We start from the raw sequence: 17,842 nt of genomic DNA on the forward strand, positions 1-17,842 counted from the left end.
GTTTCCGGTAGAGAGAAAGTTTTGGAATTGCCTGGCTGGGCTGTGGGACAGTCAATGCGCAGTGATAATTCAAATAGCACTGTTAACAAGCATTACCTGTGGATTATCGTAAATAACTAATGACTATCAACCAATTAGCATCCAGGATCCAAACGTAACGTTTTATAATTATTTTTTCCACCACAGGCAGGTGGCTGTGTGTTGAGAGTACTTTAACACCTGAAGGCCATGTCTAAGAATAATGGTCAGGTCCAAAATTATTGGCACCCTTGATAAAGATTAGCAAAAGAAGTCTATCAGTCAGTGTCTACTGTAGTTGCTGTATCTCCCCTGGCCTTTTCTGTCTCTGTGTGGTGCTTCTAAGTGCCAGTGTGTGACAGAGGCAGTTACCAGAGACCGACTATTATCACAATAACCTTAGATCCCCTATTATTAAAATAGCCTAGGCAGACACCCATACAGTATGTACACCCACTGTTATTATGGTGTGGCAGTCCGCTGACCTGCTGAAACACCCTCTTAAAATGGAGCTTTAAGACCTGTCACATGTCTCTCTGGTAACCCTTTACTGCTTTCCTTTTGTCATCACAAACAGAGACCAATAGAATACAGCATCTAGATGAACATACAGTGTTGATATTTGAGATGTTTCCAATGTTCTTAACAGCATATTTAGTGATCTTCTGGCTTTCTCTCTCTCTTTCTCTGTCCTTCTTTCTCCCTCCCCCCCCAGGAATTGGTCAGGGTGTTCCTGTGGTAGCGCTGATATTTGAGGGGGGTCCCAACGTAATTCTGACGGTGTTGGAGTACCTTCAGGAGACTCCCCCTGTTCCTGTGGTGGTCTGTGAGGGGACTGGGCGTGCTGCTGACATACTGGCCTACGTCCACAAACAGACTGAGGAGGGGGGGTGAGACACACATTCTTCTAACAGATTGCACCACATATAATGGGGTTCCACAGGGTTCTGTGCTAGGACCGTTACTTAGAGGAATGATCGTGGATGTAACTTCCTTTAATCCTTCAGGGGTCTACCTGACGGTGTGGAGACGGAAATCATCGCTACGATCAAAAAGACGTTCAACTTCAGCCACAGCGATGCTTTGCACCTCTTCCAGACCCTTATGGAATGTATGAAGAGCAAAGAACTGGTAAACACATGGTTAACTCACAGTTAATACATGGACATCTATTCCACATCAGGTATTTGATGCAAGCAGTAGAATCAGATTTTTTTTTAAACAGATAAAAATACACCTTATGGAACAGCGGGGACTGTGAAGAGACACAGACACAGACACACATACACATAAGACACACACGTACACATGGATGTTGTTTTGTAAATATGTGATAGTGGACTAAATGTATTGGGTAAAGTGTTCTGAAATGTAATGTCATGTAATATTTCAAATTGTATATAACTGCCTTAATGTTGCTGGACCCCAGGATGAGTAGCTGCTGCCTTGGCAACAGCTAATGGGGATCCTTAACAAATACTGAATGAATTTTAAGAGAAAGCTGAATCCTACAATGCGTACTGTGTCGTCAGTTCATAGTCTGATTTAATATAAAGATACGGATGATACTGATAATGCTTATCGTTTTTCATTAATACCAGAAAGTATTGCATTAGTTTAGATTTTTTAATGACCATGTGGGTTTTCTCACCCTCTCTCCTTCCTCTGAACGACAGATCACTGTGTTTCATATTGGCTCTGAGGACCACCAGGATATCGATGTGGCCATACTGAGGGCATTACTGAAAGGTGCGTGTGTAGTGTGTGTGTGTGTGATAGGTAACTTCATCTCAGTGTCCTGCTGTTTGACTGACAGAAGATCTGTGCCCATGACTCCTCTCTGACCTCTGACCTCCTAGAGAAAGGGAGAGGGCAGATGAAAAGATCATAATAATAAAACAGAAGGGCGAGACAGTGGGTTGTGTAGCCAAAGTTTTCACTTTTATGTTTTCATTTTAAAACTGATACTATAGATATGTTTTGAGAAGTCAACTCTCTCCTCCCTCCCTGTCTGTCTCTCTCGTCCTGCTCTCTCCCTCTACTCCTGAGCTCTCTCTCGTCCTGCTCTCTCCCTCTACTCCTGAGCTCTCTCCCTCTACTCCTGGGCTCTCTCTCGTCCTGCTCTCTCCCTCTACTCCTGGGCTCTCTCTCGTCCTGCTCTCTCCCTCTACTCCTGAGCTCTCTCTCGTCCTGCTCTCTCCCTCTACTCCTGAGCTCTCTCTCGTCCTGCTCTCTCCCCCTACTCCTGAGCTCTCTCTCGTCCTGCTCTCTCCCCCTACTCCTGAGCTCTCTCTCGTCCTGCTCTCTCCCTCTACTCCTGAGCTCTCTCTCGTCCTGCTCTCTCCCTCTACTCCTGAGCTCTCTCTCGTCCTGCTCTCTCACTCTACTCCTGAGCTCTCTCTCGTCCTGCTCTCTCCCTCTACTCCTGAGCTCTCTCCCTCTACTCCTGAGCTCTCTCCCTCTACTCCTGAGCTCTCTCCCTCTACTCCTGAGCTCTCTCTCGTCCTGCTCTCTCCCTCTACTCCTGAGCTCTCTCGTCCTGCTCTCTCTCTCTCTATCTCTCTCTCGTCCTCTGTTTCTCTCGCTATCTCTTGTCCTGCCGCTCTCTCTCGTGCTCTTTCTCTCGCTCTCTCACTTGCTCTCTTTTGGGGTTTCCCTGTGGGTGTCAGAGGGGCTTATTGCTAGATACTCTGAGACCCCATTCTCACAACACATAAATCTGTCCTCTTCTCACTTTTCTTAATTCTATTCTATCCGATCTGGCTCTAAGACACAGGGCAAGAGAGAGCTCTGAAAGGATAGGTATTCACATGAACTAGTCTGTCCCTGTGTATTCAGTAGTTATGTGTGTATGTCTATCTATCAGTGGTCTTCTGTCATTGAATAAGAAGTTCAGACAAATGCAGGAATGTGTTCAAAGTCCGCCCCACGCAGCTTGTCTACCAGCTATGTAGATCCCATAGTAGAGGAACCAGTCCAGTCAGTCAAGAGTTCAGGACATTCTGACTGAGCATAATAGATCCCCAGCCAGCAGGAAAATATAAGCCTGTCAAACCAGCATTAGTCTTGGTCAACCAGTAACACATCCTCAATAGAAGGCCTCAATAGCTCATTAGACCCTAAAGGATACATACACAAGCATATGGAAATACCTTTAAAATAGCTGTCCAGTGTTTCCAGATTTCTATGAAATATGACCTATAATTAATTGTATGTATGTTAAAAAGCAGCTTGTCTGTGTTTGAATGGTGTGGGCTTACAGCAACAACAGAATGGTGTGGGTGTAAATGGCTGATTTAGCCACATCAGCTAATGAGCCATCTCTGTGATAATGAGAAGTCTCCTCTATGAGGAAATATGAGACGTGTCCGCTATGAGGAAATGGCAAGCATTTTTGAAACGGTCTGTTTGATATACAACTTTGAGGTGGGGTTTTTCAAGTGTTTTTTTCTGTAATTTATGCTTTGGTCACATGAGTATAGGAAGAGTATAAGTCAACAACATGATTTGGGTTTGAGTTAACAGATTGAGCTGTTAAATGTGAGATTTTCTTTGGACAGTTACATTAAGATTTCCTCCATAAACATATCAGTTGAACCGTAAGGTTACAGAGACATGTTAGTAAATATGGAAATGTCCTGTCTCCCACATCAGGATTTACATCCTGAAAATACGACTTGAACTTTAAACTTTACCAAAAGGAAGTCCTGTAGGAAATTCTCTCTCTATGGTAGTTGTATTTGACTGTGTTTATTTATATTTTTAATAAGGTACACAAACGGGTACACATAGACAGAGAAACAAGTGACAAGACCGAACAAGACAAAGTTCCCATCCCACACCCACCCACAGGACTTCCCCAACCCAAGTTAGATTAGTGGTTCACAATAGCAGTCTTTTTACAGAGTCATATGTTGATGAAAGAGCAAATATGTTTCTTTCACTCGCCCATGTATGAGTCCTACATATATTTCCATGTTTATAATATCCATGAATGATGGCAGACACTGCTGTCTGCTTAAAGTATGAGGAGCCTGCCAACGTGAGGCCAAATATGTCGCTGTTTGACAGATAGGTCTAAAGTAGTGTCATCATTTAACAATAAAAGAGATGGGGAACATGGTACATTTCTACCCATTATGTCACAAAGGCCGGATGAAACACAACTTCAGAAATGTAAAACCCATGGGCACTCCCAAACCATATGAAAACATGTGCCAGGAGCCCCCTGAGAGGGATTGTTTAGCGTTCATCCACTAGAATACTAACTTGGTGTGTAACTCTGACTTCATGCATGGGTTTATATGGATGGTTAGAGTGTACATTGGATCCCATGTTAGGATATGGTTCTGTGTAAAACAGTAGTGGTGATTTAGTATGGTAATTCATCTGTATTATTCTGTATGGTTGTTTCTGTACTGTCTCCCCCTGGCCCTCTTCTCTAAATCCTGCTGCTAAGTCAACAGGAAACACACAATTCATGTGGCTTTGCCTAGCAATTAGTTTGTGTGTGTGTGTTATATATATGCTGTGCATGTGTGTGTGCTTACGCTGCTGCTACTCTGTTTATTATATATCCTGATTACCTTGTCACTTCTAACCCTATCCACATGTACATACTACAAACTACCTGGTAACCCTGCACATTGACTCAGTACTGGTACTCCTCGTATACAGCCTTGTTAATGTGTTTGTGTTACTATTTCCTTTTTATTTAGCAAATATTTGTCTTTTTATCTCTGCATTGTTGGGAACGGGCTCGTAAGTGAGCGTTTTCCAGGAAAGTCTACACCTGTTGTATTTGACGCATGTGACCAATAACATGTGATTTGTGTGCTGCTCCTCCAGGCACCAATGAGTCTGCGTTTGACCAGCTGGTTCTGACTCTGGCCTGGGACCGGGTGGACATCGCCAAGAACCATGTGTTTGTCTACGGACAGCAGCTACTGGTACGTCTATCTGTGTGTGGCTGGCTGGCTCTCTTTGGCTCTGTCTCTGTCTGTCTGGCTGGCTCTCTCTGTTTATGTGAATGGCTGGCTCTCTTTGGCTCTGTCTCTGGCTGGCTGACTGGCTCTCTTTGGCTCTATCTCTGGCTGGCTGGCTGGCTCTCTTTGTCTCTGTCTCTGGCTGGCTCTCTTTGGCTCTGTCTCTGGCTGGCTGGCTGGCTCTCTTTGGCTCTGTCTCTGGCTGGCTGGCTGGCTCTCTCTGTTTATGTGGCTGGCTGTCTGTCAAGACTGCATCTATTATGAATGTGCTGTTCATCAGTATCAGCCTAAACGAACAAATGTAATTTAAACCCCAAATATCTCCTAAGCTAGCCACTCCAGAGTCAGTGGTCCTATATGAGCCAAGGGACAGACTACAGCAAGGCTGCCAGTAGACTGTTTATTTTCACTAGTCTGAACTGGTCTGGTGTATTTATTCATTGTTAGTGCAGTCAATGTTGGATCCTTGTTGAGAGGTGTGTGTGTGTGTGTGTGTGTGCACGCAGGTGGGTTCGTTGGAGCAGGCCATGCTGGATGCCTTAGTGATGGACCGTGTGGAGTTTGTGAAGCTCCTGATTGAGAATGGAGTTAGCATGCACAGGTTCCTTACCATCACACGGCTGGAGGAGCTATACAACACGGTAACACACACACACACACGGCTGGAGGAGCTATACAACACGGTAACACACACACACACACACGGCTAGAGGAGCTATACAACACGGTAACACACACACACACACGGCTCCACAGGGCTCTATGCTGGTACCATTACTGTTCTCATCACACTTGCAACCTCTCAAATCTAACGTTTGATTCGTATTCTGTCAAATCATTTCTAAACAGTCTGTTTATCCATGGTCCTGCTGGGCATCGTGTTTATCTCTGTCTCTGCTGTTCCAGAAACAGTCCCCTACCAATCCCACGCTCTTCAACCTCGTAAGGGATGTCAAACAGGTACGTCTTTGACTTCTTGTCAACCATTGATTGTCAACGTTTGAATTAATTTGAACAATAGTAATTGATGATGATGATGGTGTTGTTGATTAGTATGGCTCACTATGACTAATTGTTTCCAGGGTAATCTCCCCCCAAACTACAAGATGACCTTAATTGACATTGGCCTGGTGATAGAGTACCTGATGGGCGGGACTTACAGGTGCAACTACACCAGGAAACGCTTCAGGATCATCTACAACAATCTCCATGGCAACAGCAGGGTAAGGGTTAACGGTTAGTGTTGAGGGTTGAAGATAAAAGGTTAAACCGTTAGTTTGCTTCAGGGTCAAGGGTTAAACTCATTGTTCACACAGGTTATTTTGATCTTTCACTGATTGATTCATTTAGAGTAATGGTGAAAGTAAACAGTTCTCTATCTTTTTCTCTGTCTCTCTCCAGAGGTCAGGTCGCCACTCTGCAGGGCCTGGGTCCCACCTGAGGAAGAGCCAAGAGTCGTTCAGTATCCAGGCCGACAAGAAGGAGAAGACCAGGCACAACCACTTCATCAAGACTGCACAGCCATACAAACCCAAGGTACACACACACGCACAACATGAAGAGTCATATTTGAGAACACACTGTGACTTGTGTGATGGCAAGAAACAGCCTGTCCACTGATGACCTTGTGGAAATCTATACCAATGTAATCCGACCATGCCTGGAGTATGCCAGTGTGTTGCTGGTAGGCTGCACAAAGATTCTGCACTGGATAGGGTACAGGAAAGGACAAGCAAGATAATAACAAAAACAGAGACATCCCACTGACCCTTCCACCACTACAGCCATGGAGAGAGCAAGCAAGCAGCAGTAAGATTGGTCACTGACATGCACCAACCTGACCACTGTCTACAGGATCTCCTACCACAGAGAAGGGGAGAGTACTGGCAGAGTCCTCCGCAACCAGAACCAACTGTCCAGCATCAACGCAAGGAAAAATAGGCTGAAAAATTCTACCATTGACATCTGCCACCAGACTTTTTAATAACAAAATGTGTCACTTTAAACTGTAATTTCTTGTAAGATGGTACCTTTTTTATTTAGTGTAGTGTCTTGTTTTTGAACTATTGTCTGAATGTAACTGCATTCTGCATTATTCTTGTTGACTGCGAGCATGAATGAAATAAATCAAATCACTACAAACCCAAGGTGTGTACGTACACACACACACACACACACACACACACACACACACACACACACACACACACACACACACACACACACACACACACACAATCAGCCATACAAACCCACAGAACTGAGCCATCAGATTACATTCAAATCCCCCTCTTGACACCCACTCCTCTCCCTCTTAGTTGGAGTCGGCGACAGACCAGTCCAAGAAAAAAGCCAAGGAGGAGATAGTTGACATCGACGACCCGGAGACGCGCAGGTTCCCGTACCCGTTCAATGAGCTGCTGATGTGGGCCGTCCTGATGAATAGGCAGAAGATGTCTCTGTTCTTCTGGCAGCATGGGGAGGAAAGCATGGCCAAGGCCCTGGTGGCCTGTAAACTCTGTCGCTCCATGGGCTATGAGGCCAAGAAGAGTGACGTCGTCGACGACACCTCCCAGGAACTCAAGGACTACTCCAAGTATGACACATTACACACCAAATAACTAGGACACTAAAATCCTCACTAATACTCAAGACTACTATAATATGTGACAGATTACATACTAATACTTTAAGTACTCCAAGTATGATGCATTACTACTAGTAGTCACTAACACTCAAGGCTACTTGAAGTATGAGTATTACTGAGTATTAGTATGTAATGTATCAGACTATTTTTGTGAGTGAAGTGACTGATGTTTGATGTTTTCAGTGAGTTTGATACCGTGGTATGTGTGTGTCATGTTCAGAGGGATGATGTCTGGAGTAATGTAGGTTTGATGATGATTATTATTTCATAGTGAATTTGGCACCCTAGCAGTGGACCTCCTGGAGCAGTCGTTCAGACAGGATGAAACCATGGCGATGAAACTGCTGACCTACGAACTGAAGAACTGGAGTAACAGCACCTGTCTGAAGCTGGCCGTGTCGTCGCGGTTACGACCCTTCGTGGCTCACACCTGTACCCAGCTGCTGCTGTCAGACATGTGGATGGGACGACTCAACATGAGGAAGAACTCCTGGTACAAGGTGACACTGCCCAGCAATGCAGTGTATATACACACACACACACACACACGCAATAGTGTTCGACAGGTTTCTGTGCTTGGATGGTAATTATAGATGTATTATGTTTTTCCAGGTGATTCTCATTATCCTGGTCCCTCCTGAGTAAACATAAATAAACATATACAATAAATACATTTAAAAAATCTAATATTAATATAATAATGTATATATCTCTAGGTGATCCTCAGTATCCTGGTGCCTCCTGCCATCCTCCTGTTGGAGTACAAGACAAAGGCAGAGATGTCCCACATCCCTCAGAGTCAGGACGCCCATCAGATGACCATGGAGGACAGCGAACACAACTTCCAGAACACCACCGACAACATACAGATGGTCAGAATCAATATGACAGAGTTCATCTCATCTGTTATCTTAGTTTATGTTGTATTTTCTTATCTTACTGTGTCTGTTCTGGCAAGTACACTGGTGCTACTGGTATTCTGATGATCCTTGGGTTTAGCTATGAGGGGTAGCTATGCTGGTCCTGGGGTTTAGCTATGAGGGGTAGCTATGATGGTCCTGGGGTTTAGCTATGATGGTCCTGGGGTTTAGCTATGAGGGGTAGCTATGATGGTCCTGGGGTTTAGCTATGAGGGTCCTGGGGTTTAGCTATGAGGGGTAGCTATATGAGAGAGAGGGTTGGACTGCAGTTCTGTTAATTCATGGTTTCTTAATTTCTGGTGCTGTGGTCTGTTTTCAGTCTGCATGTATATATATGGACATCTACATATGCATACATGTCTATACAGTCTATTAAAGAGGCGTTATTAAACATGAATCTTCTCCAGGACGTGTTCCAGGAGGCGAAGGCGGATGACACCGTGGAGGTGAAGGATGAGGCGGAGACACAGGTCCGCTCCCGAAGACTTCCTCTAACCAGGAAGTTCTACGCCTTCTACCACGCCCCCATCGTCAAGTTCTGGTTCAACACGGTATGACGCCCTAACCCCTGGCTCTACCCCCTCCATGTGAGCTGACTAGCAGACACTCTGGGCCTTACTATGTTTAATGGTACAGCAGAGTTCTGACTACCAAGGTTTCCCCTGTGGAGCCGCTAAGCAGCTTGAATGGAAGGGATGTTTCCTTTCTCCTCGTGGGATATTTCCTGTATCCTCTGTGTGTGTGGATGAGTTCGTTTTGCATCGCTTTGTGTCCCGGGTGGGTGGAGATTTCCCGTTCGAAGCAATGTAATGTAACGGTCTAAAAATGAGCACAACTCGCCCAGTGTGTGTACTCTGAGACCGGTGAGGGCTGACATGAAACGTGTTCATGTTGAGAGGACAGAGGGAGGCTGGGGCGTGTGTGTACTTTTCCAGAGCTCTACCTCCCACCCCCTGCATACTTCACACACACACACACACACACACACACACACACACACACACACACACACACACACACACACACACACACACATACCCTCAGGTGGTTTTTCCAGGTGCCCTGGCTTCATTTTCATGTTCTGATAGCATCAGTAGAACAGTCCTTAACATAACTATAGCTGCTGTACCCAGATCAATGCTTATCTGCCCCACAATCAACATCAACATAATTATGCTGCCTGCCACACAATGATCCAGCTCTCACTGCATGTCTGTCACATGATCTCTGCTTCCACATAATAACCCTGCCTGCCTCAGTCAGCACTGATCAGTCTCAGTTTAGTCACGGCCCTCCAACAGCCACACACACCCTACCTAACCCCCGGGCCATAGTTAGAATGACTGATGTCTAGGGTGGGTCTGTATAATGGCTGAGAGGTGTTGTTAAATGCTGTGGTTCCTCCACTTCATGCTTCACTAGTCAGGCTCACAGTGTTCACCTTTAAAAAGACCTGGGGGTATGTCACAAAGCAGGAACAAAGTAGGACTGCTGATATAGGATCAGTTTAGCCTTTTAGGTCATAATGACCCCTACAGATCAGACTTTTTCAAACCTCTCCTCTGACGGCCCTAAACTAGCACACCGGTTTTACCTGGTCGAGGGCTTGATGATAAGTTAACTAGTTGATTCGGGTGTGCTAGTTCTGGAATAGTTCAAATACATGGAATATCTGGGGGTCTCTGAGAAAATGTTTGAGAAGGGTTGATATAGATTTTAAATAAGATTATATGGATGGGGGGACACTTTTTAAATATGGGCCCTGTGCATTGTCTTGGACAAGGGTTTAGTAACAATAAAGAAGCATTTTCAATCAGCTTTACGCTTACCTGGTACTTTCTGTATTAGAGTGCGTGTGTGTTACCAGTATCGATATTGGTATCACAATACTACAATACCAGTATCACAATACTACAATACTACAATACCAAAACAAACACAAAGCAGACTTCACTCTGTGGTGCTGTTGTACAACAGTGTGTGCTATAGATTGCAAAATAAACAAATGTGACTCCACTGACTCAGTGGGTCTGTATAATAGCCTGTGTAAAGGTGTGTGTGTGTTTTCCCCTGGATAGCTGGCGTACCTGGGCTTTCTGATGCTGTACTCGTTTGTCGTTCTGGTCCGGATGCCCGAGTTTCCGTCTCCTCAAGAGTGGGTGGTCATCCTCTACATATTCACCTCCGCCATCGAGAAGATACGAGAGGTACGCTAATGCTGCTCCCTGCATCAATATGTTTATGTTCCAATTGGCATTGTATTTGCTATATAGTGCACTGCTTTTGCCATTTGAAATGGACCCTATGACTTCATTTGTATGAGAAGGACAAGACACTTACCCAGCTATCTTTGTCTCTCAGAGGATTCAATACAATTTTGTTTAGTTCAATTTGCTTTAAACAAGCTCCTTATTCTTCTAGTTGACAGTTTAAACAGAGAAGTACTGACTCCAAATTCATGATAGAATATCTCTCCATTTCTATCACTTTGTTTCCATTGTTGATTTGATTTGAGCTCTCAGTTCACTGGATGCACTCATGTCCTATTGTCTGTTCTGTTTCTTTGTAGATGTTTATGTCTGAAGCTGGGAAGATTAGCCAGAAGGTTAAAGTCTGGTTCAGTGACTATTTTAACCTCTCAGACTTCCTGGCTATTGTCACCTTCTTTGTGGGCTTTGGATTGAGGATCGGAGGAGAGGATGTGCTTGTCCCAGGCCGGACTGTGTATTGCTTGAATATCATCTTCTGGTACGTGAGACTCCTAGATATTCTGGCAGTCAACCAGCAAGCAGGACCGTATGTGATGATGATCGGTAAAATGGTGAGTTATTTTTTCCCCTAATGCTTTACTAATCCAAAATCGTTTTTCAACTGTATCAAATTGTATTTGTCACATGCGCCGAATACAACTGGTGTAGACCTTACAGTGAAGTTGCTTACTTACGAGCCCTTAAAACTTCTTAGGGCTGAGATCCCGCTAACGGGATCGATATGACAACAGCCAGTGAAAGTGCAGGGCGCCAAATTCAAACAACAGAAATCTCATAATTAAAATCCCTCTAACATACAAGTATTTCACACCATTTTAAAGATACACTTCTTGTTAATCCCACCACAGTGTCCGATTTCAAATAGGCTTTTCGGCGAAAGCACCACAAACAATTATGCTAGGTCAGAGCCAAGTCACAGCCATTTTTCCAGCCAAAGAGAGGAATCACAAAAAGCAGAAATAGAGATAAAATGTATCATTAACCTTTGATGATCTTCATCAGATAACACTCATAGGACTTCATGTTACACAATACATGTATGTTTTGTTCGATAAAGTTCATATTTATATCAAAAAATCTCAGTATACATTGGCGCGTTATGTTCAGTAGTTCCAAAAACATCTGGTGATTTTACAGAAATACTCATCATAAATGTTGATGAAAATACAAGTGTTATACATGGAACTTTAGATACACTTCTCCTTAATGCAACCGCTGTGTCAGATTTAAAAAAAGCTTTACGGAAAAAGCAAACCATGCAATAATCTGAGTACGGCGCTCAGAGCCCAAACAAGCCAAAAAGATATCCGCCATATTGTGCAGTCAACAGAAGTCAGAAATAACATTATAAATATTCACTTACCTTTGATGATCTTCATCAGAATGCACTCCCGGGAATCCCAGTTCCACAATAAATGTTTGTTTTGTTCGATAATGTCCATCATTCATGTCCAAATAGCTCCTTTTGTTAGCGCGTTTGGTAAACAAATCCAAACTCACGAAGCGCGTTCACTAGGAGCAGTCAAAAAGTTATGTTACAGTCCATAGAAACATGTCAAACGAAGTATAGAATCAATCTTTAGGATGTTTTTAACATAAATCTTCAATAATGTTCCAACCGGAGAATTCCTTTTGTCTTCAGAATTGCAATGGAACAGAGCTCGCTCTCACGTGAACGAGCGTGGCCAGCTCGTGGCTCTCTGGCAGACCTCTGACTCATTCCCCTCTCATTCGGCCCCCCTTCACAGTAGAAGCATCAAACAAGGTTCTAAAGACTGTTGACATCTAGTGGAAGCCTTAGGAAGTGCAACATGAACAATATCCCACTGTATCTTCAATAGGGAATGAGTTGAAAAACGATCAACCTCAGATTTCCCACTTCCTGGTTGGATTTTTTCTCAGGTTTTTGCCTGCCATATGAGTTATGTTATACTCAGACATCATTCAAACAACTTCAGAGTGTTTTCTATCCAAATATACTAATAATATGCATATATTAGCAACTGGGACTGAGTAGCAGGCAGTTTACTCTGGGCACCTCTGGGCACCTTATTCATCCAAGCTACTCAATACTGCCCCCAGCCATAAAAAGTTAATCAACAATGCTTTAAGAAGTTAAGTAGAAAAGTGTGTTAAGTAAAAATGGATAAGTAGAAAAATAAAGTAACAAATAATTAAACAGCAGCAGTAAAATAACAATAGCGGGGCTATATACAGGGGGTACCGATAGAGTCAATGTGCGGGGGCACCGGTTAATTGAGGTAATAAACAAAAAAAGTAAACTGCTTTTATTTTCAGCAAACTTAACATGTGTAAATATTTGTGTGAACATAACAAGATTCAACAACTGAGAGAAACTGAACAAGTTCCAAAGACATGTGACTAACAGAAATGGAATAATGTGTCCCTGAACAAAGGGGGGTCAAAATCAAAAGTAACAGTCAGTATCTGGTGTGGCCACCAGCTGCATTAAGTACTGCAGTGCATCTCCTCCTCATGGACTGAACCAGATTTGCCAATTCTTGCTGTGAGATGTTACCCCACTCTTCCACCAAGGCACCTGCAAGTTCCCGGACATTTCTGGGGGGAATGGCCCTCACCCTCCGATCCAACAGGTCCCAGACGTGCTCAATGGGATTGAGATCCGGGATCTTCGCTGGCCATGGCAGAACACTGACATTCCTGTCCTGCAGGAAATCACACACAGAACGAGCAGTATGGCTGGTGGCATTGTCATGCTGGAGGGTCATGTCAGGATGAGCCTGCAGGAAGGGTACCACATGAGGGAGGAGGATGTCTTCCCTGTAACGCACAGCATTGAGATTGCCTGCAATGACAACAAGTTCAGTCCGATGATGCTGTGACACACCGCCCCAGACCATGACGGACCCTCCACCTCCAAATCGCTCTCGCTCCAGAGTACAGGCCTCGGTGTAACGCTCATTACTTCGACGATAAACGCAAATCCGACCATCACCCCTGGTGAGACAAAACTGCGACTCGTCAGTAACGAGCACTTTTTTGCTGGGTTTGTGCTTGTAGGCGACGTTGTTGCCGGTGATGTCTGGTGAGGACCTGCCATATAACAGGCCTACAAGCCCTCAGTCCAGCCTCTCTCAGCCTATTGCGGACAGTCTGAGCACCGATGGAGGGATTGTGCGTTCCTGGTGTAACGCGGGCAGTTGTTGCCATCCTGTACCTGTCCCGCAGGTGTGATGTTCGGATGTATTGATCCTGTGCAGGTGTTGTTACACGTGGTCTGTCACTGTGAGGATGATCAGCTGTCCGTCCTGTCTCCCTGTAGCGCTGTCTTAGGCGTCTCACAGTACGGACATTGCATTTTATTGCCCTGGCCACATCTGTAGTCCTCAGGCATACTGCAAGGAGGCATAAGGCACGTTCATGCAGATGAGCAGGGACCCTGGGCATCTTTCTTTTTGTGTTTTTCAGTCATTAGAAAGGCCTCTTTTAGTGTCCTAAGTTTTAATAACTGTGACCTTAATTGCCTACCGTCTGTAAGCTGTTAGTGTCTTAAAGACCATTCCACAGTTGCATGTTCATTAATTATTTATGGTTCACTGAACAAGCATGGGAAACAGTGTTTAAACCTTTACAGTGAAGTTATTTGGATTTTTACGAATTATCTTTGAAAGACAGGGTCCTGAAAAAGGGCCATTTCTTTTTTTGCTGAGTTTATGTGCATGTAGGTAAAGTGCCTATGCATAGATTATAAACAGAGTAGCAGCAGTGTAAAATAGGCGTCTGGGTAGCTCTTTGATTAGCTGTTCAGGGATCTTATGGCTTGGGGGTAGAAGCTGTTAAGAAGCCTTTTGGACCTAAACATGGCGCTCCGGTACCGCTTGCCATGAGGTAGCAGAGAGAACAGTCGACACGGGTGGCTGGCGGTTCAATGCTGACATTTCAATTTATATCTAAATGTTTTATATATCAGTGATAATGTACATCAACTTATTTTATATAGTGATAATGTCAATGTCTATTACAATTGAGTTGTCAATTCAATTGTCTATTACGATGACATTTATATTATGTATAGAGCTGACAATATACAGGTAACTGCCAAAATAAAGAAAACACCAACATAGAACACTAGTCACTTTAACGATGTTTACATACTGTTTTTACCCACTTTTTAGAGCCCTGCACAGGCATTAATCTGAAGTCCAAGCCCTACCCATGCTCGCGACGTTCAGGCCTTACCCTACCCAGGCCCGGTTGGCTTCTGCCAAATTAAGAGCCGGCCCTGCCCGAAACCAGAAATAACTTCCTCCGTTTAGTAAATCCCTTAGCTGCTCGTCTCTGTCACTCACTCGAATCTCACTCTGCATGTACTCTAAGTATCCATAGCAACGGCTCCACTGGGCTGCTCTGCTCAATGAAGAGACATAAGAGAACAGTTTGCTGCTTTTCATCACTCTAAACTCTGACAAACCTCAAGGAACAGTATTTTCTCTGAAATAATCTCTCCTGTAGTATATATTTGACACGGTTGAACAATACCCAATTTATATGTATATACTGTATTCTAGTCATGGTTCATCCTATATACAGTAACTACAGCTATACACATTTTCTATTCATATACTGTCCTTACACACTGAAAAATAGCTCAAAGAAACTAAGTGAGGTGCGGGAGACAACTCAATGGGTGTGTCTGTAAAAGGCCTTCCGACGGAGGTTGGTTTGCGTAGACTGAGAAATCACTGTGGAGCGCCCTTAAGAACACAAGGTGAGAGGAAGGTAGCCTTTGACCAACTTATTTAGGTAATGTGTGAAGGTAGATTGGATGGTTTTCAGTCAATAGCACATCTCTAGGGTTCCATGCTGGTTTGGTTTGAAAGAGGCTAATGATTGCAGGTGGGGGTGTTTTTAAAGGGGTATCCCCGCCTCTTTCAGGTGGACATGATCTGGTTGATTACATTGAATGAAGTGTGTGGTGACAAATAGGTGGCAGGTTCCCCTCCAGGGTAGGAGGGAAGTGGGAGGAGTTGTTTATTTTCCAGACTCCGATATGGCTCCTAATGATATTTTATTTATTTTTTGGGATTATGTGTGTATTGTTATTGTATTGCTAGATTTGACTGCCCTGTTGGAGCTAGAATTGTGTTTTGTTGATGGTGCTGGAAAACATTGTCTCAGGTGCCGTTCCAGAATCTCACATTAATGTTCAATTAGCTTGAGATCTGGTGACTGAGACGCACACCCTTTAAACCCCCCTATGCTCCTTTGAGACCCCTAATTGGCAACTGGGCATTTTTATTTGGTTGTTAATAGTTTAATTACCTCAGGAACCACACCTGTGTGGGAGCACTTTGTTTCCCTCATTTACCCAAGTGTTTCCTTTTCATTTGGCAGTTACCTCAATATATCAACATGTTTTACATAGTGGCAGTAATGTCTACTATCAACAACATGTTTTGATAGACTACGGGGATCCAGCACCAGTTCTTTTCATTCTGAGGCGCTGTAGCTGTGAGTCCGAAAATTCTCTCAGTATTTCCTGGGAACTTGGATGTTTATTTTCAGAACTTGGACCTGGTTAACTGCATGCACATGCCCTTAATATAGTGGTGGTAATGTCTCTATTCATACAGATAGCTGTTTTATATTGTTGTGATAATGTATATATTCCTCTAGGTGGCGCTGGTTTTGAGTTATGGCATGCCCCAGAAAGCCATCCTGTAATGTGTGTGTGTGTGTATATATTATTCCTCTAGGTGGCCAATATGTTTTATATTGTGGTGATCATGGCGGTGGTGTTGTTGAGTTATGGCGTGCCGCGGAAAGCCATCCTGTACCCAAATGAGGAGCCCAGTTGGACGCTGCTCAAAGACGTGGTGTTCCAGCCATACTGGATGATGTACGGGGAAGTGTATGCGTATGAAATCGACGGTAAGGAAGACGAGCCTGGTATAAACGACTACGATGGTAAGAGTTTTCTTAAGGATTCTCACCACGGCATGAGAAGCTGATTAACACTGGAAATCAATCAAAAACCCACGTTTGGTCTAATCAACGCGTCCTGCACCACACAGTCACCTCACACAGTCGCTGTGTTTAAATTATTTTTTATTTCGAGTACAGAATGAGACCCTAGACCCTTGGTTGGATAGGCATATGTTTCACTATGCCTATCTAGTTCTTTCATAAGTAATTAAGTCCTTAGGAGGCAGGGGCTAGGAGTTGATTGTGGACACAGCCAGTCGGCCCCTGTTAGGGGAGGTATAGCCAGCAATGGTAGAGAACAGCAGCTTTTAACCAATCAGGGCTTTAGTTTAGATTATTGTGTCCAGATTTATCTTGAGGCATGTCAAATGTAAGTGATTTGCTTAAAGTACAGGCTCAGAGCTTTAAAATGGCGTATCCTACACTGTAGTTTGAGTAAGTATTCTCCCAGTATAGCTCAGTGCTTTCTCCTTGGCTAAACTAGGCACATTTTACATTTTTATTCATATTTACCAATCCCATATAAGTGTGTAATTAAGGCACATGAAGTTCACATGTTCAAGAAGCCATTTCTGCAACAAAAAAAACGTATTTTGAATCGGTCCTACTGTGAAGTAGGAGCCAGCGTCAAATGCCTCAGATCCTGTAACATTTAGTAAACGTTGTACACATGGGGGTAAATCCTAACTTCCAGTTAAGGCGACTTTTCACTTAGTCTCCTATTGACATAATTGCGTGACTAAGTGACATTCATATTTGCTGCATAGAGCACATATGAGATGGTGTGTTATGATATTTACGGAAGATACATTGTGTAATATATAATAATGGCAGCTACCTGTCTCGCTCATCAGACTCAGGCAGCTCCACCACAGTTGTGTGGGAGATACAGCGGCTGTGGGAAGAGACTACCTGTTGATATATAGAGCAGAATGTATACAGTAGCAGTAGATACTGTGCAGTATAATGAAATGTTATTCCACAAATTAGATGGTAGTCGCTGGTTTTACTGACCCAAATTATGTTTACTCCTAG

At 43.8% G+C, this 17,842-nt stretch overlaps 1 protein-coding gene across 7 annotated transcripts in view; it reads left to right on the plus strand.

The window, feature by feature from the left end:
- The window catches only part of LOC120024696 (transient receptor potential cation channel subfamily M member 7-like), an 80,729-nt gene that overhangs the window by 34,758 nt on the left and 28,129 nt on the right, over positions 1-17,842 (plus strand). For 5 of the 7 annotated variants that reach the window (XR_005472928.1, XR_005472927.1, XM_038968940.1 and 2 more), the window contains exons 8-22: positions 734-908; positions 1,026-1,149; positions 1,695-1,767; positions 4,867-4,967; positions 5,510-5,644; positions 5,853-5,963; positions 6,086-6,226; positions 6,405-6,539; positions 7,322-7,599; positions 7,922-8,150; positions 8,367-8,522; positions 8,978-9,121; positions 10,649-10,777; positions 11,140-11,391; positions 16,579-16,753. Coding sequence is in view for 5 of the 7 variants with exons in the window: in XM_038968940.1 (XP_038824868.1) it covers positions 734-908; positions 1,026-1,149; positions 1,695-1,767; positions 4,867-4,967; positions 5,510-5,644; positions 5,853-5,963; positions 6,086-6,226; positions 6,405-6,539; positions 7,322-7,599; positions 7,922-8,150; positions 8,367-8,522; positions 8,978-9,121; positions 10,649-10,777; positions 11,140-11,391; positions 16,579-16,753 (2,358 nt within the window). In the remaining 2 variants the exon portion in view is untranslated. Of the gene's footprint in view, positions 1-733; positions 909-1,025; positions 1,150-1,694; positions 1,768-4,866; positions 4,968-5,509; positions 5,645-5,852; positions 5,964-6,085; positions 6,227-6,404; positions 6,540-6,857; positions 7,146-7,321; positions 7,600-7,921; positions 8,151-8,366; positions 8,523-8,977; positions 9,122-10,648; positions 10,778-11,139; positions 11,392-16,578; positions 16,754-17,842 lie in introns of those variants that run through there. The other 2 variants (XM_038968943.1, XM_038968945.1) reach the window with 2 other exon arrangements.

The sequence above is a fragment of the Salvelinus namaycush genome, chromosome 30, assembly GCF_016432855.1.
Source record: "Salvelinus namaycush isolate Seneca chromosome 30, SaNama_1.0, whole genome shotgun sequence".
In the NCBI taxonomy this organism is placed as follows: Eukaryota; Metazoa; Chordata; class Actinopteri; order Salmoniformes; family Salmonidae; genus Salvelinus; species Salvelinus namaycush.